Source organism: Lotus japonicus, chromosome 3 (assembly GCF_012489685.1).
Source record: "Lotus japonicus ecotype B-129 chromosome 3, LjGifu_v1.2".
NCBI lineage: Eukaryota > Viridiplantae > Streptophyta > Magnoliopsida > Fabales > Fabaceae > Lotus > Lotus japonicus.
In genome coordinates, this window is record NC_080043.1 from 16,068,901 (window position 1) to 16,094,128 (window position 25,228).

The following is a 25,228-nucleotide window of genomic DNA, read 5'->3' on the forward strand; positions in this document are numbered from 1 at the left end:
TAGCTAGGAATAATAATGGGTGAAAAGATGAAGTTAATTACTGTTATAATTAAAGCCTGATTAAGCCATAATGATAATGATGCATGTGTGGTTTATTGATTAAACTTGATTCAATATTGATTACTAGCTAGACTCATCTACGTGGTTGACCAGCTAAGTGAGTAACACAAATAGCGCAGTGTGACTCATTTTTCATGTGGAAGAGCTTAAGGTTGCGTGGGAATCCCTTTGGTGAGAGAGAGAGAGAGTGATTGAATTGAAAGTTGAAAGAAAAGGTTTTGCATCTATCTGTTTTGTTATGACCGAGACCTTGAATTGTGTATTCTGTGTTGGATCAGCACGTGTATAAGCCACGGACTTTAGGGAATTTTGCTTCATTTCTCTCTTATACCCTCCATCTATTCTCTGTTTTTTCTGTTACTATTGATATCCTCTGTTTTTTTATTCTTTGCAAGTTTGTACATAAGAATACAATGGGAAAATCCACTCCAAAACCCCACCGTTCATTTGGATCCACATTTTGGGCTTATTATCTACTTGATCCGCAATCAATTAGAAAATTAATTTTAATTTTTAGACTTTAGGACAAAAACAAGTACAAGTACTTTAAACTTTAAAAGACTTAATAATATAGTTAGTATTTCTCATAGTGTGTTATATATATAAAACTTATAAAACAGCTAATAATGGGCCTGTTTGTTTACTGTTTTCAAAACAGTTTTCAGTTTTTAAAAACTGGAAACCTGTTTGGTACGACCTGTTTTCGAAAACTGTTTTTGAAAACAGTTCTCATTTTCAGTTTTTAAAACTAAAAAACCGAAACAGGTAAAAGATGTTTTTAATTTCAGTTTTTAGTTTTCAGATATCAGTTTTCTAAATGTTCGAAAACATGCCATTCAAACTATTTTCTTCTTCTGAAAACTGTTTTTAAAAATTGTTTCTAAAAACTGTTTTAAAAACTAAAAACTAATACTGCTATCAAACAGGCCCATTTTATAGAATATATCAGATGATTAATTTCACACAACACAACCTCGTTTGTGAGTGTTTGGAAACAGTGGACATCCTCACACTAGCCGCTAATGCAGTTCTACCAGGCACATCTTTCCATGCCTCGCTGATAAGTAGGACTTCGAAAAGCTTGATATAGGACTTCATGAGAGTGCTATAGATTACCAACGATTGTATGACTTGTACGAGCGGCACAAGCAAAGGTCTATTTTACACGCTCTTAATGAAAGTCGGAGAAACAAGCCTAGTTGTCGAGCAACACGACTCACATTAACTCACACCATGACGAGGTTGAACTTCAAGCTGAGGGGATCTTGGATTCTTTGTTGATGATTTCAACAATGATCGATAATGAGGAATTCAATGAAGTGATAGTTGATCCAAGAAGTGCTATGGATTTGATGTAGAAAGAGATTTAGTGTCATAATACCTTCCTTATCTAAATGGCAACGACATAATATTTGAGAGGATTGAGGTTATCTTCGGAACTTTCCCTAGCTAGACCATAGTAAGTTGGGGTTGGGGCTGAGGCTAGCTTTAGAATCCACAATCGAAGGTTCTTGAAAGACTGGGAGTTATTACCGGCCTCTCCTTGGAAGAGCCGAGATATATAAGATATTGTAATTAAAGGGGTCTCAACAAGGCTTAGAAGCTTGGCGTGCCAATGATGACACGCCAAGCTGAGTGCTCTTGTTCTGGTCGGCTCTTAAGTCATATGGCCTGACGACGTCGCAGATAACCCATGAGGGTTTACTCTTAAGCAGATACCACAAGGGCGGGGGGTTCAGAAACGAACCACCCAATTCCAGTTGGCAAAGTTTTTGAGCAACCTCATAAAGGACCGAGACGAAACACTTAAAGCGTGATAATACCGAGCGCTTGGAAGCTCCACTTCTCAACTTCCCTTACACATGCAGACATTGAACACATATACTAACCCTATAAATACATGTTCTATCACTCATTTACATAACATGCAATTCATTCTTAGTATTACTTGAAATCTTCTAAGACTAATGGATTCTCTCCTTGCTCACACATTGACTTATGCATCAGAGTCTCTTTTATAGGTACCCTCCAAAGTAACCACTCTTTCAGACGAGTCATGAGCGAGCACCGCTGCTGAGTGCAAGGAGAATGACAATCCAAATTCTCGAAATTTAGAACAGATTCAATCAATTTTTAAATTTAAATTTATAAATATTTAAAATTTAAAATGAAGAGATGTGATTAAATGCAGGTATAAAACTTTCTACACTTGTGGAATATAGGGAATATTAGTTACATAATAATAGAACCTAGGTTTTAGACTCCATGTCATCCATAAGCATAGGATCGAGTTGGGAAAAATAAAGACAATTTTGTTGCCTTTACCACATATTTCTGCATCATTTCGGACTGTCAGGATGTATATATGAAAATAAGTTAACTTATATCTTTGGATCACAAGAATTTCTAGACAAAGGTGTGGTCAAGATTCAAAAACAAGTTGATTTTGTCCATGTATCGTGTACTAGCCAACAAATGTGGTCTCAAGTAACCACCAAAAATTCCCATCTCTTTGCATGGAGCATAAGAAAAAAATAATCTAAAGAAAGGAGCCAGAAAATCAGGACAAAATTACACAAAGTAGAAAATTCGTAAAATTGTGGGGCTTAAATGGTCATTTTAGTATACCTTGCTTAGCTTAACTAAATACTCCTATAATTTAATTTTTATTACCATCTAGGATCCGGAATCATGATGTACCATCCATAGGCAGCCATGGCTGCATCCCAATAACCCAAAAGATTAAAATTGGTAATTAATTAATTAATCAAATGCGTATGCTCTAGGTAGTGAATAATGACTATAGAATGTGAACCCCAAGGTTTGACACTTACACTGAATTTGATGCAAATTCTTCACTTTTATGAACATGATTTAAGGCTAACTACTGGATCTTCATCCTTTGATTAGTTGACTGCAGCTTTACAAAAGCTTAATTCTCACAATTAATTATCCTAACTAAATTAAAATATACAAGTATATAAAGAAGCACGCGTTCACTTGTACAGAGACTCAAACCAATGATATAGTTTTGGATTCGCGATAGTAATTGAAATAATAAACTTTTTATAATAATAAGTATCTATAGTACTGAGAATAATTAATAAGATTAAGGTGCATGTATATATTGAGAATACTAGAATGAACAGAAAATGCCTCTATCATTCTTTTTTGACTTTGACTGGTCTGTGAGCTGGGAGTGATTGAAAAAAAAACAGATTTTCATCTTATAATAACAACAAAACAAATAAAACAAAAAGCGGATTTTGTTTTATATGTTTGATAAATCAAATGATGTAAAAAGGAAAACCAAAACAAAAGAAGTTACTGTATGTGTCTATAATTGATAGTTATTAAAACAGATTATTTTCATTGTAATGAGGCGAAACTATGGAGTAAGGTCTCTTATTCAACGGACATTAATTTACCAAAGTCCATTTTATATATTATCACATAAACAATATAATGCATGTCTATTTGTAGGAAAATCATGAGCCCATTTGGATAGAAACACCACGCAAACATCAAGAGTGAAAAACAAAGAAAATCGATAGTTTTACAATTTTTTCTGTATTAAGTAAGAAAAAATGGCATATTCAAGAATCATAATTTACAATTTTTTGATTTTTTCTGTATTAAGTAAGAAAAAATGCTAGTTTAAATCACTCTTTAGTCAATATTGGTTAGAATTACCTTTGTTTTGTTTGGGTGATTCAATAATAATTTGATATATGTGTTAGATTATTATTGAACCATTTAACGTTAGGATGTTATCTCATATTCCTTAAAAAAAAATAACTCTCAAGTTGAAAATATAATAAAGGGACCGAGTTAAGTACAAGCCTCATTAATAACATAACACCCATGATTGAGATTTTTTGTTCCCAAATGATATAATTGTGTGTCTCACCAAATGGGTTATAAATGACATATTCATGTATTTATTAATCGAGATGTCTATCTGAACACTGAAGAGTAAAGAGACTCCATATTATACCACATTTTATCACATAATATCATATATCTCATTCATTAATATTTATCTCTCTTTTCTTTTCTCATTCGCGGGTGTCTACACTCATTGAACATCTACCCAAAAAAATTTAAGGTCTTAGTAACCCTCTTGCTCTTTGTGAGAGGAAATTATTTCGTTCACATTTGTATAATACAGGCATACACTTAAAATGAGAATGAAAGAGAAGAGAGAAAAGTAACGTTTCACAAGAAAAATATAGAGGAATAGAATGACTTATTTGTTTTTATATGTATCATTATATTACTCTATGTTTCTTGATTGCATCATCATCTTCATATTACAGCTATCAAGCAATTTAGAGTCCTGTATAATTTATTTTATTCTTTTCCTTCTTCTTCTTCATTTTGTTACTGCAATATATATATGTAAATAAAATACAGTTTTTATATATTTCTGTGCCGATTCCTGGTTGTCAGTCCTTGTTTGTGAAGCTAGGATTTGCACTGATCCACACTTATCTCTCCCTCTGTCTCTCTCCCTCTCTCTTTCTTAAAACCCACGTCCGTGCCCTTGAAGCTAAGCAACAGTGTAACCTAAGCCTCCTCCTTCTCTTTGTGTAGTTCTTTGTCTTCTTTCCTTTGTCCTGGAGGGATTCACTTTGCTTGTCACCAAAGGTTTGTGTACTGTTCTATTTGTGTCATCATAAACTTTACACTTTTCATAGTTGATCATCTTTTTGTTTGTTTTCTCTTGGCTTCTTTCATTTGTGACTTTATTTACATATTTGAAGAAACCTTTTTGGATCTTCAATTTAGTACTGCTTAATTATGGCTCCAAACTCATTCTTCAATCATGAATTTAGCTTTCATAGCTCTTGTTTCAGATACACATGCATGTTTGGTTCAAACTCTCAGTTTTAAGAAGGAAGCAATGAAGAAGGGTTTTCATTCAACTTAATTAAAAATGATCAGTTATAGTTTTTTACAAAGTAGCATACAAAATCATATAGAGACTGCTCACTTTTCCTTCTTTCTCCCTCATTTTTCCTTCTTATCTCTTTGGGGTTGTACTGAACCCTCTCCATGCAGACTCATGGCATGGCTATTTTGGCTTTTTGTTCAAGCAACATCATGGATATGGGGCATACATGTTCCTGTTTTTCTGCTGTGTGTAAGGATTTGTGTCCTAATATTCATAGATAGGTTGAGGGAAGCATGGACAGAAGTTCTTGTTATTGTTTTTGAAATTTGTTTCTAAGTCAAAGATCTTTTAGCATTTCAACATATCATTGAATAAGAGGTCTAGATATTCTGAAACCGAACAGGTCAGATAAGTTTGGTAGCTTTTCTTTTTAGGATCTTGCTAGGGTTAGCTCAAAGATTCAGATTTGCACGTGTCTAGAGACTTTTCCTACTATGCATGGAGATAGTAGTTAACCTATGATATCTAAAAGTCTTCCACTTTTTTTCTTTAATTCTGTTCCACACTAAATTTTGGTTACAACTAGAAATTTAGGAGTGAAGCTAGCTATGGTTTTGAACAAGATTATATAATTATGAATTATCTTAATTCCTCGATCTCCTACTTTTTAGTCATAAATCAGCTTTTTGACAATGAAGAAGGAGACCATGTGATCTCGAGATTATCAATCTCTGCCCACTTTATTTGAATTTCTACTTCATGAACTACTGAGAATGAAACTGTTTCGTATTTGCCTTGCAATAAGTCACAACCTTGAATTAATTAATATATTTTATTATTAATCAAATGAAAAGTATTCTAATACATATAGATCTTTCTTCTTCTTTTTCTTCAGGTGGACGAATAAAAGAGCTGCAGACAGTACAGAATGATGCAGGGCAGTGGACAACTAGCAGTTCCTCCAGGGTTCAGGTTCCACCCTACAGATGAGGAGCTTCTGTACTATTACCTGAGGAAGAAGGTTTCTTATGAAGCTATTGATCTTGATGTCATAAGAGAAGTAGATCTCAACAAACTTGAGCCTTGGGACCTCAAAGGTACATAAAATATCCCTTCATTAATTGTTCAAATTATCTACTAAGAGTTTCTTTAATTAAGGTTTTTACAACTTCCCAGTGCATATCATAGAAATAGTTTGTATATATATCATGTGTTATCCAACTACTTGAAGGTTTGGCTTATACTTTATGAACCTGTTTGCATCTAAATGGGTTCTATGTCTAATAGGCCTAGATCCAGATATAATCATGCATCATTTCTTTTAGCATATTTCGATATCAACTTATTATTTCTCAGAATCAATTTTAAAACTCAGAAACTGCTTACACAAGTTTCGTTTCCCCGCAAAATTTGTTTGTGTCATTCTATCTAGGGTTTTTTAAGTATAGAAAGAAAGACAAAAATATTAGAAGAACTTTATTAACTGGTAGATATTGCTCGAGTTTCTGTAAGATGAAGTAGTTAACTAATAGTTGATGTTTCTTTTTGAGAAATTGAACATGGCTTGTTTGTGTGGGAGTTCCATGCAGATAAGTGTAGGATTGGGTCAGGGCCTCAGAATGAGTGGTATTTCTTTAGCCACAAGGACAAGAAATACCCAACAGGAACAAGAACAAATCGAGCAACCACAGCTGGTTTTTGGAAAGCAACTGGAAGGGACAAAGCCATATACCACAGCAATTCCAAGAGGATTGGCATGAGGAAAACCCTTGTCTTCTACACCGGCCGCGCACCTCATGGCCAGAAGACTGACTGGATCATGCATGAGTACCGCCTTGATGACGATGATGCTGAGGTTCAGGTGTGATGATCAATAGTTTTAAAACTGTATTTTAATCTCTTAATCATGAATTTGGATGTTTAGAAAGTCATTTGAAAATCATAATGAAGCGGAAATTATGGTGGACAAAAGCAAGCTCCCTTAAGTTTTGCTTTTGTCCACCATTAAATGATTTTTCAAACATGCACTAAATTTGATTCCATAACTGCAATTGGTCCTACTATATAAAAGTTTTTGAAGTCATTGCAAGACCATAATTGTGACTGCATTAACCCGCATTTGTTCACAATTTCAAAATTGTTAATGTAATCACTACCGCAATTTAAACCTTACATTTATAAAAGTTTAAGTTGTTGATTTGAAGGAAGCTGGTTATAGTTTGAGTGAATCTTGACAAATTAGTTGTTGTATTTTTCAGGAAGATGGGTGGGTGGTTTGCAGGGTGTTCAAAAAGAAAAACACAACTAGAGGTTTCCAGCAGCAAGAAATTGAAGAAGAAGAGCACTTTAGCCACATGATGAGACCAACAAATAATGGTCCTTGCCACCAGATTCTAGAGTCAAAACACCATCATCACAATATGCAAGGACTATATGATAGCAGCAGCTTTGATGGGACAATTCACTTACCACAGCTATTCAGTCCAGAATCAGCAGCTGTAGCACCCACTAATTGCATGAACACCATGGACATCCTTGAGTGCTCCCAAAACTTGTTGAGGCTCACAACAACAACAACTGGCTGTGGACTCAATCTCATGCAGCAACAGCAAGGAGATCAGAGGTTCACTGGTGATTGGTCTTTCTTGGACAAGCTACTAGCATCACACCATCCTACTCAGCCTCACCATGCTGTGGGAAGTACTTCAGCTCAGAAATTTCCATTCCATTATCTTGGCAATGAGGCCCATGATATTATGAAATTTTCCAAGTGAGGTGATGAAAACCTTATAACATGTGTGTTATACAAAAGAGAGGAGAGAAATTTGGTTTTTAATTAGTATAAGTATTCTGCTATATACACTCCTTGAAATTCCACTCATTAATTTAGTTATTTCTTTTGAATATCAATTGTAGATATGCGTCTTTAATTCTTAAGCTTAGTTTTCAAGCTTTTAAATAAAATACTTTCTTAGAGTGCGTGTTACCCTAAATTTCTCCTTGCTGCACAATTAGTCTCAAACATCATCATTAATGCATAAGCCTACTTAATCCAAAAGTGAGGGTGAGTCTCTAATCTATTTATAAATAAATGAAGCATAAATTAATATGTTTTTAGTCCACCACAACAAAAAAAATGATCTAAATTGGTTTGCATAAAAAATTTCTTTGTGATTAGTAAGTCAATTTTTTTATTTTATTTGATATCAATTCAAATAACGTCGCTTAGCTTATTTAAAATCGTTGTTTGTGTTGTTGTAATTATTCCATTGTTGAGAGTATCTTATTTCAGATTTTTATTTAATAAAGATTTTGCTTTTAAAATAAAGAATATTTAAGAAGCAAAATTAGTTTGTAATATTTTTACTAAAAAAATTGATAACGCTAATTTTCCAAATTAATATTAGAGTACTGCTCAAAGTTCTTTAAACATCCCATTTCCAATCAAAGCTATGTTAAATTATTTTCTTGTTTTTTTTAAGAAGAAGAAATATATTAAAGAGATAAGAACTTGGGAACAAGCTATGTTAAAGCAAGCCATTAAGGGGCCTAACACTGCAGCACAAGAGCCATTAGAAATATGGGCAGAAATTTGTTTGGCGAAACCTTCTACAGCCTCAGCCTTAGAGCAGTTAAATTCGAACCCTACTGCTTTACCCATTGTGTATGCACGCTGAGCTCTCACCGTGACAGGAGAAGATCCCTACGAACAAGGTTTTCGTGAACCACCCACTCCATCGCTAACAGACACTGGCGTCTCCCCTCGCAAGTCTACTGCGTCAACCGTCACCAACCTTTTATTCCTCTTCCGATTTGAACTAGTTATGGCCAGAACATTCCTTCTGAGAAAAAGTGCTTTCCAGCACTCCCAATGAAGGTGGGGCCGACAGAAGATTAGCATCTTCAACAACAAGCAATGGACCGGTGCTAGTAGGACAAAAACCAATTGGGCCCATATCAACAAAGAGTGAATCTCTAGGAGAGAGAGTCTTGGTGTCGACCCTCGAAAGAGCTGAAGAAGAGTGACCACACTGATCTGATCAAATGAGTTGTACCACCTTGGAAGGGGCCACAACAGTTGTAATTTGATAAAGGAACATCCTCCCAAGCATAGAGTAATAGGCTGGTGTCGCCCAAAATTGATCACGTAGCTCTACTTCTCAAGCTTGGATTTGAAATCATTGCTAGAAGAGGTCAGGGTTAAAAGCCCCACAATATACTTTGGCTTGCCCATCGACTTTTTTACTTGGCTGGTGTAATTTTTAAAAAAATTTACTAAACTAGTGCAACTTTTTATTTAATTACACAATTGGTGTAAATCGCCACTTAAAGTGGCGATACCTCTTTATTTTTTAAATTTTTTTTTTATAAAATCGCCACTTGCAGTGGCGACACCATAATTTTTTTTTTTTGACTTTGCTCATTAGTGACGGACGAAATTCCGTCGCTAATAATTTTGCGACGGAAATATTTACACTCTAATATCCGTCGCTAATATTGTTTGTCATTATTCACTAGGATTTTGTGACAAATAACTTCGTCGCAAACAAAATTGCGTCGCTAAACAATTTGCGACAGATGTATTCTCTCTTTACCTTCCGTCACTAATACCTTTCATATTATAATACGCTAGGATTTTGTGGCGGATTTCTTCCGTCACTAAAAATGAAAGTCAAAAAAAAAAAGTTTGGTTTCTGGCGATTTCTATAGAAAAAAAAAAGAAAAAAAAAATATCGCCATTGAAAGTGGCGATTTACACTAATTGTGTAATTAAATCAAAAGTTGCACTAGTTTGGTAATTTTGTTTTCAAATTACACTAACCAAGTAAAAAAAGTCTTGCCCATCACTTGCAAACTATGAACCTTCTTTACCTCATCAGTGGTGGGCCCAATGTTCCTATCCTTGGTTGTAATAACCTCGTAATCCAACGACTCAATGAGTCCGCTGAGATCGAATCTATCGATTCTTCCACCATCGTACTGGATAATTTAGAAGATACTTCCCGTGATGAGCTCGAAATAGGGGGTGCCCACTAGGGTGGACAAGTTTTAAACTGGTCCACCAGTGCACCATAATTTATCACCGTTGGATTTTAGCATCTTGGAATATTCTTTAATTTGATGGTCTAGATTGGATGGATGAAAAAAGGATAAAAATGTAAATGTCAAACACTTCTTTTCCACTCTTCCCCTTCTCGCCGGAACTGAATCAGCGTCCATCGGAACAATATGCTTTTGCTGTGTATAGAGGAATCTTGCTCGCGTAGGAAAGGATACCTCTGTTTTGCATCTGTATTTGCTTTGCCTCTTCCCCTGTTTTTCTCTTTCTTCCACTGGGCACGTTTTCTTATCTGTTTCTATTTTTCGTTTTACTTCTCCTCTTCTACCTGCATTTGTAATTTTACCCTATAACACTTCTTGTCCACACTTCTTTCCCAAGTTGTAGGCTAATTGTATTTGCTTTGCCTCTTCCCTCTGTATGTTGTTGGAGATTGTAGTGTAGAAGTTCTTCAACTTCTCTTCATAATTTTCCATTTACTCTGGGCATAAATCGAGCAGATCCTACAACACAAGTTTTTCAACTTCTCTTCATAATTTTCCATTTTTCTGGGCATAAATCAAGCAGATCCTGCAACACACATTCACATAAACGTAGAAATATTCAAAAATCGTTCAATCAGATGGAAGTAGATAGGAAAAAACCAATTTACAAAACTGGTTTCGATTCGCTCTTCCTTTCAGATCTGGATTCGATTCACTCCTCCTTTCACATGGTGGTTTTTTTTTTTTGCTTAAGCCAAATTTGATTATAGGGCACAAGGGGTGCCACCCATGGATACAATCAAAGAAGAAAACAAGTGGCCAAAAGGCCAGCACAAGGAAAACGAAATAAGAAATAAGACAGTAACTTAGAACAAGACCAGACCAAGGGAAACATATTGTAAAAAAACAGGAAAAAAACAGGGGAAAACGCGAGGAAAGACAGAGCAAGGTAGATAGGGCCCGTGCTTTCACATGGTGGTGGGGATTTTCCAGAAGAAGAAACGTGAAGAGGATTGAGAGAGAGGAGAGAGGCGTGAGGGAGGAGAGAGAGTGTTTCTTTTTAAGAATTGAATTTTTAATATATTTTTCTTTTTGTAATTTACCCATATAACCTTGGTGCATGGGTGGACCAGTTTGAAACTTGTCCACCCTAATGGGCACCGAAATAGGGGCCCAAGCCTCGCTCTCGGTCCGGGGAGATGGTCCCTCGCATCCACCATGATCAACCTCCACCCACACCTTGGTGGTTTCACCACCAATGCTCACTTCAATGAAACTGTCTTCAAAGGAAGGGGATGAAGAGTTGATCAACATTCGGGCAACGTCCAGGTGCTTAAGATCCCTAGTATCATCGTCGAGGCACACTAGGCGGCCAAGGTTTCCAGCCACGGTGGCAAAGAAGGCTGGGCTCCAAGCCGCAAGTGGCACGTTCCTAAGTTTCAGCCAGCGATAGTGTCTGGTTGCTACTGACATCTTAGTTGCTGGTTTAATTAGTTCGCGGTAATCTCTCAAAATTTCAGTACCAGATTGGAGCAAGATGGACCTTTGATCATTGTCTTCAAATTCTATAGTCACTTCCTTTGCCCCCATTGATCTGACCTTCATGTTGAGACCCTCTCTGAAAATCTATTTTTGAAATTTGATTTAGTTAAAAATATATTTCCATTAAAAATCAATGTACATAAAATTTAACATGTGTATGAGAGTAGTCTCTAATAAATTAAAAACTTTTTAATCTTAATATTGTTATGAATTAGTTTTTTGTTTAATTCTTTCTAGGATGACTTTTGGTTAATTAAATTAAATGCATTATTCATAAGTTCCAATTTTACGTACTTTTCACTCTTATTTCGGGCACTTATTTGACGTGTGTGCTTCATTTATATATCATTTAACCCTCATTTTAGTAGTTTATTATAAATCTAGTTTTATTTCATGTCAAATACTAGTTTAATCCTTATATTTTGTGTTGGAAAGAAATGGTGTCTTGATGCTTGAAGTTTGCTTGAAGCAAGTGAAGTACAAAATGTGTTGGACTTGGTTGCTTGAAGCTTGCTTGAAGCAGGGAAAATACATAAGTGAAGATGGCTTCCTTGCTCAAGGATTGCTTCAAGCAATCATTTTACAGTAAAATGTGTTTTTTTCCAGTGAAGATTGCTTGAAGCAATGTTAAGATGGTGGATAATTCTTCACAATGAAGGAAAGATTGCTTGAAGCCGCTTTGAGCAATCTTGAAGCATCCGAAACAGCCACAATCAGTATAAATACATGGAACTCGAAATTTATCAGGGGCTGGCCATTTCTCTTCATTTCTACACACACCCAAACAGAGAAAAACAAGGGAGAAAGTTTAGGAGGCTGGAGAGGAAGCTTAGGTGCCGGATTCGACGGCGAGACATCGCAGAGTCTTCAGTTCTTCTTTCTTCTTCTTCATGATTTTAAAGCTGTCCATGAAAATGGATAGCTAATCTCTCTTTGTTGGGATTGGTTGTAGCCTTTTGGCCTTTATGCACTCACTTTGATATATATATATATATATATATATATATATATATATATATATATATATATATATATGAATCTTTGTTTCTATGAATGGTTTCAATGATGTTACTTTGTTCTTAATGCTTGTTTTGCCTTGATCACTTAAGGCATGAAAATGGATTTGATAAGTTTAGTGAGAACTAGCTAATTAAATATGATCTAGGTAAATATCATCTAATGAATCTAAGATCTAGAGATAGGATTGGATCATTAGTCAAACTAACATCTATGCCCAATGTTTCTTGCTTTGTTAATCAATAAGGAGATTGAGGGTTAATTTAGTAAGACGATAATCTTCGCATAGGGACACCGTTTAGTAAGATAAGATATGGTGTGATGGAACCAATCATAGGACAAGATTTACGTATGAAGTCTTAGAGTGCGTATAGTCAATCGGTGAATTTCAATTCCAACAATTGTCTCCTCTTGATTTCAAACCTCTTTTATATCGTTTTGTTATGGCTTTTCATTTATTTTCATGTTCAAACAAACAATCAATCTCTTTTTGAAACCTTTGTTTGAGTTTGTTAACTATTGAACGACGTAAGTATTACATCTCCCTGTGAATACGACAAAACTCTTTACTATACTACAATTGAGTCTTGAGAGATTCGAAAGTAGAGTGTTAAAAAAATCTCTCAACAATTATTACCTATATTAGAAAAACTATAAATCTCTTTGAAATGTACATCGTTGCATGGCTTAATAGCATATTTTATCCCTCATTTATCACGATTTGACAGTTCTGGTCCCTCGAAGAATTTATTAGCCTACAACGTCTCTCGCGTTTACTAACTGTTGCAGTTTTAGCTTTTTGTCAACTTTCATCCAATATTTAACAGTTTTTAATTAAAAAAATCAATTAAAAATAAGGCTTGAAGAACAATTTTATGTTTTCTGAGTAACAATATTATGGTTTCTAGTTTTTTTAAGTTATTTTTTGACAATAACCAAAAAATCAATTTTTAGACATGTATTTTAGGCATAATGGCTCTCTCATATCCTCTATTATGTCATGATATGACATTTATTAGACTAAACAATCATTTCTTTTTTTTTTTGAAAGAAGAAGATAATAAATTGATGATAAAAAATTGGGAACAAGACTCTCCCAAGTGAGCCACACAAGATACAAAACAACGAACCAAGAGAAGTTAAAAAAAAGAAAGAAAGTAAGAAACAGAAACAAATACATTGAGCATCACACCAAGAGGGCTTAGTATGTTACAAAAGAGAGGGAACCAAAAAATGGCATGAAAATATTTTTGTTTAAAGAGGTCCACTACTCTGACTTAAGGAAAAAGTCATTCGGGGAGGGTGTGAGAATTTTCCACTCTCAACATTGAAATCAATGAATTCATCACTCTAAGTATTGGAGCTTTTCTCATTAGATTGTTTTACATTCATCACCTTCTTTGCACCCTTATTCTGTAAAAATGCGGTATACAACCCAATTTGCCATCTGCATTTTGAGCACTAAAAATTTTAATGATGAAATACTTATAATGTATATGCAAAAAGGATAGTGATCAAACTACCAACCCACTCATGATAATTCAAAGAATTAAACTAAAATATTGCTTGGTAACGAAACTAAACATGACAAAATAGAGCGGAACAAAACATATAAACATAATAGAGCCGAACAAAACATAAAAAATGTAGCAGTAAATAATGTTTTATGTACTGTATTTAATAACTCCACGATAAAAAAAAAATCATTAGAAAATAAGTATGAGTTAATTGCATATAAAACATTGTCGTGTATAATTTTTGATTGTATACAAAATTATAATGTTGCCAACAAATTTATAAAAACTACTACTTTTTTTAGAACGTGCATAATGGACACTAGGCGAGCCTCAAGAGGGGCAGCGCCCAGAGGTTTGTCCGCCAAGCGGCGGGTTCCGAGCCAATGGGTTGGGCCTCAACTAGCGAGGCCTAACCGGCCCACTAAAGGAAATTACACGCGGGAAGCCCAATCCCCACCACTATAAATAGGGGCGGTTACCAAGTGTAAATGACTTTTTTTGCTCATGTGTTCAATACACTCCTGAAATTCAGTGACTCTCTCTTTCTAGTGCAATCTCTCTTTACACTCTAGGGGTTACCCTCCCTCTCAATGTTCATAGAAGGAGCACATAATATTTAGTTGTTATATAGTTAAACAAATAAGGATTTTATAACCCATTAATCTCTTTTGCTTTTAAAAAAATATTATAATATTTATATGCATAATTTATTTTATTATTTTATACTATTATATAACCAAAATGTTTCAAATATAATTAAGGGTTTTATTGCCGGTCAAAATATTTTAAGAGAGTGTGTTTTTATATTCCTCATAGTTTCACAATTTTCAAGGAACCAAAACGTTATGTTGAGATTTTTTCCTTCGTTCTATTCCATCCTAAAATTATAATAAACACGAAATAAAGTGTGTGTATCATGTTCCATTCTATTCGATTCAGTCCACCAAACATTACCTAAATTTCTACTCAATTTCCATGATAATGAAATAGGTTAGTAAAGTCTTCTATTTGTAATTTACCTTAGCGGGGTTTTCCACTAACGCAAGACGAAACTCATGCATCACCCATTTGGTCCTCCTAGCACATGCTCCTTGCACTTTCCAAAAATTTAGAGTGTTCCTCTTTCCAATCACCTCATTATTTTCAGGGATAGGAACATCTTTTCCTTTCTCAATAACTCTCCATTGGCCACTCCCAGCAACTCTCTTGTCAATGTTTTCAAGGTCACGACCCATGGTGTTGTAGAAAAAACACTTTCGCTCATTGAAAATCTTTCCATCTACAACACAAATTACATTTAAAACATCATCTTGGTAATTCAATTCCCACTTGAAAACAACACGTAAACATTGGGACATGGAAGTTTTTTTTGCTTTTGTTTTTGTGACATCATCTTGGTAATTCATTCTCTGGGGTTAGAACAAGAGTTATAAAAGATTAAGAGTGGGTTTGGTTTTCCATTGAGATCCTTCATAAGGAATTTTGGTAGAGTAGAATCAATCATTTATAAAAATATGATGTTGGGTAGTCAGTTTTGAGAATTCATTTCAAGCCCAAAATTAGTTTGATAGAAGTTGGGTAGAGTAGTTTTTCGTTGAACACAACATTTTAACCAATTATGAGTTTTTACAATTGAATTTCACAATATTATCAAAAAATACTTTTTTATAAATGTATCAAAACTTAAATAGCCAAAATCAGTTGTGACAAATACGGATCGAAACACGTACTAAAGGACTCATGGAATAGTGGAAAAAAAAAGGATTTTAAAAAAATGCCAACCTCCTCCAGGAAGATACCAAGGCTCAGTACGAAACACATCAAAATCAGGGATGATTTGAACCGGAAGACGTTGAGCAAAGACCCTCCTCTTTAGGTAGAACTCTACAAGAACTTCATCTGTCGGATCAAACTTGTACCCAGGAAGCAATTTGATAGTCCCATCCTCATCTTCATAGGTCATGGCTAGGTCCTCCATCTCAAAGAGGCTTGTCATAACTCTTTTGTAGTCACTGTTGTGAACTTATGCAATTTAGACATCAATTTATAGCTACAATATATGAAATGGAATTATTATATGTGGGTTCGTGAGAGCGTTAAGAGGTGGGGGGGGGGGGGGAGAGAGGTAAGCAATCATAACACTATATAATATCTCCATATGAGTAGAAAATATGGAATCTCATTTGACTTATGGGAGGGAAGTCATTATTTTATATTCGCTTATGATTAATCATTACACTTTTACAAAAATATGTTCGCTACATCATACATTAAAAATAATAAATGTTTTTCTTATTATAATTAAATCCAAATTATTTAAAACTATTTCTATCACTCTTTATTGCTTCTATTTTGAAAGAAAATGATATTTGTGGTCAGAATAATTATTTATATCAAATTTTCGTAAAATTAAAAGTAAAACAATAAAATCATAAATGGACTGTATTAATAGGTTAAAGAAAACTCCATTTCGAAAAAAATCATTTAAAGATAAATAAGCAAATTTTTAATAAGAAATATGGAATTAAATATTTTTCTTTTTTTTTGAAACATTAAATATTTTTCTAAGCCTCAAGTTTATTACAACTACGTTCAAATTCTTACTAAATTTTTATTGTAATGATTTCACCTCAATAATAATATTTATTATTGTCTAATTTTATTTCAATATAAATATAAACACATGTTCCAATAAGTATTATAGTAAGCAAAGATAATTTCTTTTTTTCTAGAAAGGAAAATGGAGATAATTTATATTTCATTCATTTTACACTATTCTCTAAAATTACTATTGTTTTTATTATTTTGTTTCTCTAAAATTACTATTGTTGATAGTATATTTATTGAATTAAAATAAATAATACAACTAATAATAGTAAATATTTTTCTAATTACAATATAAATCCAAATTATGTTTATTTTTTACAATATATATTTTTTACGTCTTTTGATCACACTTTGATTTTATTTAAAATAAAGAAACTTGTGTAGTATTTACTAAAATATTATCGCCTTACAAAATTATAAGTTTAAAGAATTTAATTTTTTATTTTTAACTTGTTACAATAATTATTTATATCGAACTTTTATAAAGAAAACCAACAAAATCACAAATGCATTTTATTAATCATATAAAGATAACTTACTACATTTTTTCGTACAAGAGTGAAATGAAACAAAAAGCAATAGAACATAAAGAAATTACACTCCAACAAATCTAGTCTCTATCTCATCTGCAAGAAGCAAAGGCTCAAACGCCTCAAACTCAAGAGGTGAGTCTTGAATAAGGAGAAAATCTAAAGATTGTCGGGCTTCAGTTTTGTCCAAACATTTATACATAAACGTGAAATTAATAAAATTTTCTTATCCTCGAATTAATTAGAATTAAAGTGATTACTTTGGAGGTATAAAACCGACACTAATCTTACTATCATTTCATTTATAATTTTTTCCTTACATAAGACCAATAAAATCAAATATTTAATGGTTTGCCAAATTAATTTTGTAATTATTCTCTAAAAAGTTTCCTTGAATTAAAGTCAATATTTGACCCTTTGAAGAAAAATTAAATATTTGAGAATTATTAATATTTTATACTCAAACAGTAATTAGTTTAACACTCTATATTTTTTCTATAATTTTGAAGGTATGAAAAACGGTAGAAAGGGGGGGTTTGAATAACGTTTTCAGTATAAAACTTCCACCTTAAAGATTTTGACAAATCTTTCGAGAACTTAAGTGCAAAAGATAAGAGATAGAAAAGCACACAAGGATTTTATCCTGGTTCACTTGATAAATCACTCAAGTTACTCCAGTCCACCCGTTAAGGTGATTTCTTCCTTCTTAGAATGAAGGCAATCCACTAATCAGGTAAGAGTTACAACTGCACTTGAAACCTACAAGTGACTAACAATTACACTGACTTAGCTCACACTAAGATTCACTCTCTTAGTCTTCTCTAGGATCCGATCAACCTTGATCTCCTAAAGGAACTAAACAAACTGTTTATCAAAGAATCGTTTACAAGAGATTTGCTTCTAAAAAGCTAATAGTAAACTCAATGAATTTCAGATGAAATAAAACTTAGAAGATTTTCGAATATGTCTTGTGTATGTGAATGCTTCTTTTTGTTTCTTTCAGTCTTCAGCCTCTTTATATACTCCAAGGATTAGGGTTGAGCGATGCATGGGAAATGCTACCGTTGGAGGGCAGTTCTGGAAAATCCAGCTTCTGCTGTGGCTGAGAACGTTAGGAAGGTCGTCATGAAGGTACAGTTGCTTTTGTACTTGGATAGCGACGCGACCTTTAAACCTAGGAGACTTCTGATCAGAGGAATGCTTCGTATTGGAACTTGTGAAGCCGGTTGATCAGAGTCAGAGGGAAAGCACAGATCCTCTGACCATTGTATCTTCTGATTCTGAACTTCAGAGGGAAGAACATGGCCTTCAGAGTTTCTTGCTTCTGGACTTCAGAGTTTCCACTATTCAGCTTCTGGATCTTCAGAGTCTTCTACACCATCAGAACATCTGAACCTTCAGTGTTTCTTGGTTATCAGAACTTCTGGATCTTCAGAGCTTCTAGCGACTGAGTCCACATCAGAGTTTGTATAGCTTCAGAACTTCTGAAGCTTTTCCGCTGTTCATACTGAACATGGTGAATGCGAAAGCGTTGCTTGGGTCACTCTTTATACATAGTGCTTCTGATTTGTGTGAGATTGAGTTGAGGTCAGAACCTGCAAATAGCACACTCAGAAAAACACGTTAGAGTACCACAATTGTTCATATCAAAAGGTTAACTTGTAATCATCAAAACATAGAGTTGTACTACTAGATCAAAACTTGATCTTACAATCTCCCCCTTTTTGATGATGACAAAACTAAAATTTTTGATGAACAATTCTTAAACATTAAACTGAATTCACTCAGAGTTTAGAGATATAGAATAAGACTTATCCTGATGTGAATAGTTTATTTTGCTCATTCTGAATTCAAGTCACTGCTTGATTCTGAGCTTAGCTCCCCCTGAATCTAATACTTGATGAAAAAGTTAGTAAAGTCTAGATTCTGAGCTAAATAATATAAGAGTTCAGAGTGAAAAACTTATGACATAGATGAAAATCGAGTAATCAGAGCGCATAAGTAATTAGAGTCATGGACAAGGTATCAGAGTCTTGGGTATCAGAGTCAACTTATAATCACTTCAGAAGAAGTGAAATGTATTCCTTGTATTTGCCCAGTGACACATCTATGGTCATGAAGGTGGAACTCTTAAAATCTCCAAAAGAAAAATAAATCACACTAACACATCTTACACATCAAAAACTGGGTTTACTCCCCCTTTTTGTCATAAGCAAAAAGCTTGGGGTGTGAAAAACTTAGCTTGAAGTACAAGGTACTCCCCCTTAGAGAAGGTCTAAGTTTAAAGAAAATGAAAACGATGCAAGAATCAGAGTTAGGCGAAATAAATAGAGGAGTTAATGCAAGAGAAGAACGTTTACCACCGGTCAAGTGAGTAAAGAGAAGGGTCAGTTACCAAGAACTTAACCTCGAGAAACTGTAGGAGCATTAACTTTCAGAGATAAAGCGAAGCCTATATAAAGCGTTGGAGAGAGAGGTAAGCTTCACACCTCGAACAATTTTCAGTAAAGAAAAAAAATGACATCAAACATCGTAGCACTAGAAGAGCTGAGGAAGAAGGCCTTTGAAGAGGACTTGTTCCTGAACATCAGGCATCCAGAGGGTGCAACTACCATCGCGGAGCTGACACGGACACTGCTGGAAGAGGACCTGCGTCCAGAGTTGGAGAGAGACCTGAAGGAATTTCTTGCCTTCGTGGAGGAGGTGCAAGAACTCAGCCGGCTTGAACTCAAGCTGCTGGAAGAAAAAGAAAGTTTGGAAGAGGAGCTCAATACTGCAGAAGAGATTCTGGAGAGGGATGAGTTAAAGAACAGGCTCAGCAACATCCAGCATGTACTGGAGCGTCTGGAGAAAGATAGGTCAGAGCAGCGCCAGGAGTGCAGAAGAATGAGGAGGGATCCTCCATTTTAGATTTTATGATGTAAAGAAATATGATGTAAACATAGAAATATGATGAATAAAAAAGATTTTGGCAAACATATGTGACACAAATATATATATAGATATGCATATAGAATCACAAACGAATAAAATAGAATAAGTAAATAAAAAGAAACAGAGTTTAAATAAAACAACGTTAGATAAAAAGAAAGAAAATGAAGAGATCCTAAAACTAAGGTTTGTCAGATCGTCGCAGAAGTTCCATCATCATTTGCTTCATCTCACTCAGCATGGATTCATGAATGTCAAGACGCTGTTCCATGATGTCGAGTCTGGATGAGCTTGTCTGAGTAGAACTGGAAGGAACATTCTGAGCAGCTTGAGGATCTGGAATGGAAGCAGAAGCAGCAGGAGTAAACACAACTGGTCCAAGTGCTTGGCATCTAAGAGCTTCAGCCTCAGCTTCAAGTCGCTCTGCCACAAGTCTGGCTTGTTCAGCTTGAGCTGCTGCTAGACGTGCAGCTTCTTCTGCTTGAGCCTTCTTTCTCTTGGCTTCTTCAATGGCTTCAAGAAGCTTATTTCTCTGTTCTTGTTCATGAAGAGCCACCCTTCGAGCAAACCTTTGCTTTGCAGCCTCAATGCTCTGACTTCCCTCTGCATGCAGGAGCTGCATCATAATTGGAACTTGAGCCACTAGCCAAGTGCCCAGATTGTTCCACTCATCAGCCACACATTCAGCATTCTCACTGAGGTCAGTCTGACCGTGCACATTGCGGAGCCTCAAAGAGGCTTCATGATAGAAAATATTGATGCACTCAGAGAGAGATGTGGGTTGGAGGTGAGTATAGGGAATTATGGAGAGGTTGGTTTCAGGAGAGGCTGGGTGATTGCTGCTATGAGCTTCAGAGGCACCTTGTGGAGAACCAATGTTAATCAGTTGAGCATTGGGTTCAGAGGTTCCAAGGTGAGGGTCTGAAGTTTCAACCAGAGGATGGGGTGATCTAACCGAGGATTGGTTAGACACTGAATGTTCGGGTTCAGGTTCTGGTTGAATAGGCTCTTGTTGGTCAGGGACAGGGTGAGCTTGTTGAGCCAAAGGGTCTGCCTCTTGTAAAGGATTAGCCAAGATAGGTTCATCTGGGTCAACTAGACGTTCAGGTCTAGGGCCAGGATATCTCCTAGGGCTTGGACAAGTAAGGTAATATTCCTCTAAGGTAGACACCTTTTCTTTTCTAACCTCCATGAATTTTCTAATGGATTCAGAGTTATTGGAGGGAGAAGAATCAGCAACATTGGTTGGGAAGGATACAGGTGTAAAGGCTGTTGAAGAGTCTGTATCCGTGGTTCTGGCAGCAGGACGTTCTGATGCTCTGGGAACAGAGTGATCAGACGTTCTGGGTTGTGGTTCTGTTTGGTTTGGCTCTTGTTGTTCATGGATGATTGGCTCAGAAGATAATGGGTCGTACGGAATGGTAAGGAGAGAGGTTGGTTCATCTGACCTAGAGGGTTGGTTCTGAAGCAAATTCCAGAGAGGTGCTTCAGTAGGGGAAGGTTGAAAGAAGGAAGATCTTGGGGAATGTGGTGGAGTGGTGGTTTGTGCGGCTGGTTGGGATTCAGGAATAGGAGTGAGGGGATTTGAGGAGTGTTGGAGCAAGACAGAAATAGGGAGTGCATCAAATAAATTCAAATCATCATCAGAAGCAAGTGCAGGCTTACTTGAATGTGCTGATGATCGAGTCACTCTGGCAGGAGGTTCAGTCCTTCTGACCACTTCAGCAGCTGGTTCCACCCGAGTAGGCTTTACCACGATTCTGACCTTCTTCTTCTTCTTCTTGGGAGGACCATCCTCATTGTCACTATCATCACCATCATCAGGCTTTCTCTTCTTCTTTTGGACCAGAGGGACATCGGATTCCTCAGAAGATTCGTCCAGTATCATCTTCCTCTGAGCTTTCTTCTTGGGAGGAGAAGGAAACTCTGGAGCTGGCGGTAGTCTGCTGACGAAATCATCAAGGTCAATTTCGAATCCTTGAGCCCTGAGGTCTTCAACATAGCATATGATGGCGTCAGGATTGTCTGCCTGAGTCCACAGAGGGTAGTCATTCAGAGGCATCCTTCTACCTCTGATCTCAGAAGATGTGTCTTCATGAGCAGGAGCAATCTTCTTCTGGACCAAACCCATCTTCTTCAGAGAGTTTGCAGTGAAGACATCACTGACAATTGTGCTCAGATCCTCTACACATCCAGCATTAACCAGATCTTGCACCAGGTTGCTTTCAATGAGAAAGTCTGAGAGCAGCCTCCCAAAAGGGATATATTTGATTGCAGACTTGATGGAGGCGGTGGTGCGAGACTTCCGGATGCATTCCTTCAAGTAGGAGAACAGGAAGTAGGGAAGGCAGATCTTCTTTTGATCTTGGATGAAGAACAACATCACCTTCTGGTTGAAGTTGATGTAGTCTGGAGAACTGCCCTTCGGTCTCTGGTTTATGCAGTGGAGCAGGATCTTGTGCCAGATCCTGAGTTTGGGGTGAAGATCCATCACCTTGTAACTCGTCTTGTCCGGTTTGAAGGTGGTGTACAGGGCCTGGTTGATTTTGTCCTTGGTGCTGGGTTTCAGCTTCGATTCCGTCAGTTGGAAACGATACCCATAAGCAGTATCTGCACCCAGCAAGTTTACGAAGGACTTCTCCGTGATGATGATCTTTCTGCCAAGAATATGAGATACCACCTGAGTATCATCGCAGTCGGCGTGCTTCCAGAATTCCTTGACCAATTTATCATATACCGGTCCTTGAAGTCTGTTGAAGTAATTTCCCCAACCTTGAGCTTGGACTTCAGGACGAAGATCATACCCATTTGTAGCCAAGTTGTCGAGGTTGAATCTCCATTCTGCCAGGACTTGGAGTTCCTCAGGAGAATATACACAGTGAACGGCACAGCCCCGTTCTGCAATTGGAACACTCTGTTCTTGAGCTGGAACTTGATCTTGAGTTGGATTCTCAGGGCCCCTTTGACCCGTTGTCAGACCAACTACCATGTGAGGGAACTGAGGTGCATCTGCAGTAGATCTTCTGGTTTGTCTCACCATTTTTGAAGAGGTTGAAGGTTTGAGGTAGAAGATGAAGGTTGGAAGATGAAGAAGGATCGAGAGAGAAAACGAGAAGAGCGGTTTTGAAAAGCAGAGAGAGCGAGAGCAAAAACCGGAAGTGAAAGAGAACGTGTGTGTATAGTGGGTTTTATCAAATAACCGTTGTTGATTCAAAAAGCACTTTAAGATCAACGGTTGAAAATTAAAGATAGATAGTAACAGTAAAATACACAATCACACACAGGAGAGAAGCACATCTACACGCAATCATAACAGACTGTCACACGGGCACAAGGAACTATGCATCAGAAAAACTGACATACGCGTTGTTGTCTCAGCTTCAGAGTCAGTACCAGTGGGCACACACACTCTGATTGAGTTACCTTCTGAACTAGACATCTTCTGATCAAGAAGTATCATAGTCAGAGGTTCTGATCCATCTTCACTCTGGACAAAAGTCCATGTTTAGATTTTTCAGAATAAAATTAAATCTATCCTCTGCTAAGGGCTTTGTAAAGATATCTGCCCATTGATGGTCAGTATCAACAAACTTCAGAAGAAGTACGCCCTTCTGTACATAATCTCTAATAAAGTGATACTTTACCTCAATGTGCTTTGCCCTTGAATGCAAGATAGGATTCTTACTCAATGAGATTGCAGCAGTGTTATCACAATAGATTGGGATATTGCTCTCAAGGATCTGATAATCCTCCAGCTGATGTTTCATCCAGAGCATCTGAGTGCTGCATATAGCTGCTGAGATATATTCTGCTTCTGCAGTTGATAGTGCAATGGTTGATTGCCTCTTGCTTGCCCATGAGACTAGATTGCTTCCCAGAAATTGACAATTTCCAGAAGTACTTTTTCTCTCTGTTCTATCTCCAGCATAATCAGCATCACAATAACCTGAAAGCTTATACTCTGATGTTTTCTTATACATCAAGCCAAGGTTAGTGGTGCCTTTCAGATACCTTAGGATCCTCTTAACAGCAGTTAAGTGGGTTTCCCTTGGATCTGATTGGAAACGAGCACATAAGTGAACACTAAATAATATGTCTGGCCTAGATGCAGTTAAGTATAGAAGTGAACCTATCATGCCACGATAGAGCTTCTGACATACTTTACCACTTTTATCTTCTTTCTCCAGAATGCATGTAGGATGCATTGGAGTCTTGGCCACTGTAGATTCCAGCATATTGAACTTCTTCAGAAGTTCTTTAGTGTACTTGCTCTGATGGATATATGTTCCTTCTGGTGTTTGATCAACTTGTATTCCCAGAAAGTACTTTAATTCTCCCATCATACTCATCTCAAATTCAGCCTGCATCATCTCAGAAAATTCTTTGCATAGAGATTGATTAGCAGAACCAAATATAATATCATCAACATAGATTTGCACAATTAAGATATCATCTTTATAAGTCTTGCAAAAAAGAGTTGTATCTACTTTACCCCTTACAAACTCATTCTCCAGAAGGAATGAGCTAAGTCTCTCATACCATGCTCTGGGAGCTTGCTTCAGACCGTAGAGGGATTTCTTCAATTTGAACACATGGTCTGGTTTCTTCTCATCTTCAAAACCTGGGGGTTGATGAACATAGACTTCCTCTGAGATATAACCATTTAGGAAGGCACTCTTTACGTCCATCTGATGTAGGACTATGTTGTGATTTACTGAGAAAGAGATCAACAGTCTAATTGCCTCCAGTCTTGCTACTGGAGCAAATGTTTCAGTGTAGTCTATTCCTTCCTGCTGGCTGTAGCCTTGAGCAACTAGCCTTGCCTTGTTTCTGACTACATCTCCTTTCTCATTCAGCTTGTTTCTGAATACCCATTTCGTTCCAATAACATGGACATTCTCAGGCTTCTTCACTAAGCTCCAAACATCGTTCTTGGAAAATTGATTCAGTTCTTCTTCCATGGCCAGAATCCAATCCTTGTCCTGAAGAGCTTCATCTATGGACTTGGGTTCAATTAAGGACACCAATCCTTTCAGACTGAGCAAGGTCTCTTCAGAGGGTCTGAAGGCAGATCTGGTTCTGAC

The 25,228-nt window shown here is 36.3% G+C and overlaps 2 protein-coding genes across 3 annotated transcripts; one reads left to right on the top strand and one right to left on the bottom strand.

Annotated features, from left to right (window-relative positions):
• The first annotated feature begins 4,500 nt into the window (after positions 1-4,500).
• On the top strand, positions 4,501-7,867 carry LOC130749268 (protein SOMBRERO). Of its 2 annotated transcripts, none has more exons than XM_057602595.1 (4): positions 4,501-4,710; positions 5,853-6,054; positions 6,547-6,818; positions 7,216-7,867. In XM_057602595.1, the coding sequence occupies exons 2-4, from the start codon at positions 5,886-5,888 to the stop codon at positions 7,729-7,731; spliced, it is 957 nt and encodes a 318-aa protein (XP_057458578.1). In that variant the 5' UTR covers positions 4,501-4,710; positions 5,853-5,885; the 3' UTR covers positions 7,732-7,867. The 2 variants fall into 2 exon arrangements, with proteins under 2 accessions (XP_057458578.1, XP_057458580.1); XM_057602597.1 differs by lacking the exon at positions 4,501-4,710 and adding an exon at positions 4,785-5,206.
• A 6,042-nt stretch (positions 7,868-13,909) lies between these two features.
• Positions 13,910-16,039, bottom strand: LOC130743670 (NAC domain-containing protein 83-like). The gene is made up of 3 exons (XM_057595902.1): positions 15,859-16,039; positions 15,096-15,355; positions 13,910-14,020 (listed from the first exon to the last, which is right to left on the bottom strand). Exons 1-3 carry the CDS (start codon positions 16,037-16,039, stop codon positions 13,910-13,912), a joined length of 552 nt encoding a protein of 183 aa, XP_057451885.1.
• Positions 16,040-25,228: the final 9,189 nt, after the last annotated feature.

What these genes read in the sequence shown, in the direction of transcription:
- LOC130749268 (XM_057602595.1), top strand. Translation starts at nt 5,886, where the DNA reads ATGATGCAGGGCAGTGGACAACTAGCAGTTCCTCCAGGGTTCAGGTTC. An exon ending in TGAGCCTTGGGACCTCAAAG is followed by an intron (nt 6,055 to 6,546) that starts GTACATAAAATA and finishes AGTTCCATGCAG; the next exon opens with ATAAGTGTAGGATTGGGTCA. An exon ending in ACGATGATGCTGAGGTTCAG is followed by an intron (nt 6,819 to 7,215) that starts GTGTGATGATCA and finishes TGTATTTTTCAG; the next exon opens with GAAGATGGGTGGGTGGTTTG.
- LOC130743670 (XM_057595902.1), bottom strand. Translation starts at nt 16,039, where the DNA reads ATGACCTATGAAGATGAGGATGGGACTATCAAATTGCTTCCTGGGTAC. An exon ending in TTGGTATCTTCCTGGAGGAG is followed by an intron (nt 15,356 to 15,858) that starts GTTGGCATTTTT and finishes TTTGTGTTGTAG; the next exon opens with ATGGAAAGATTTTCAATGAG. An exon ending in TAGTGGAAAACCCCGCTAAG is followed by an intron (nt 14,021 to 15,095) that starts GTAAATTACAAA and finishes TAAAATTTTTAG; the next exon opens with TGCTCAAAATGCAGATGGCA.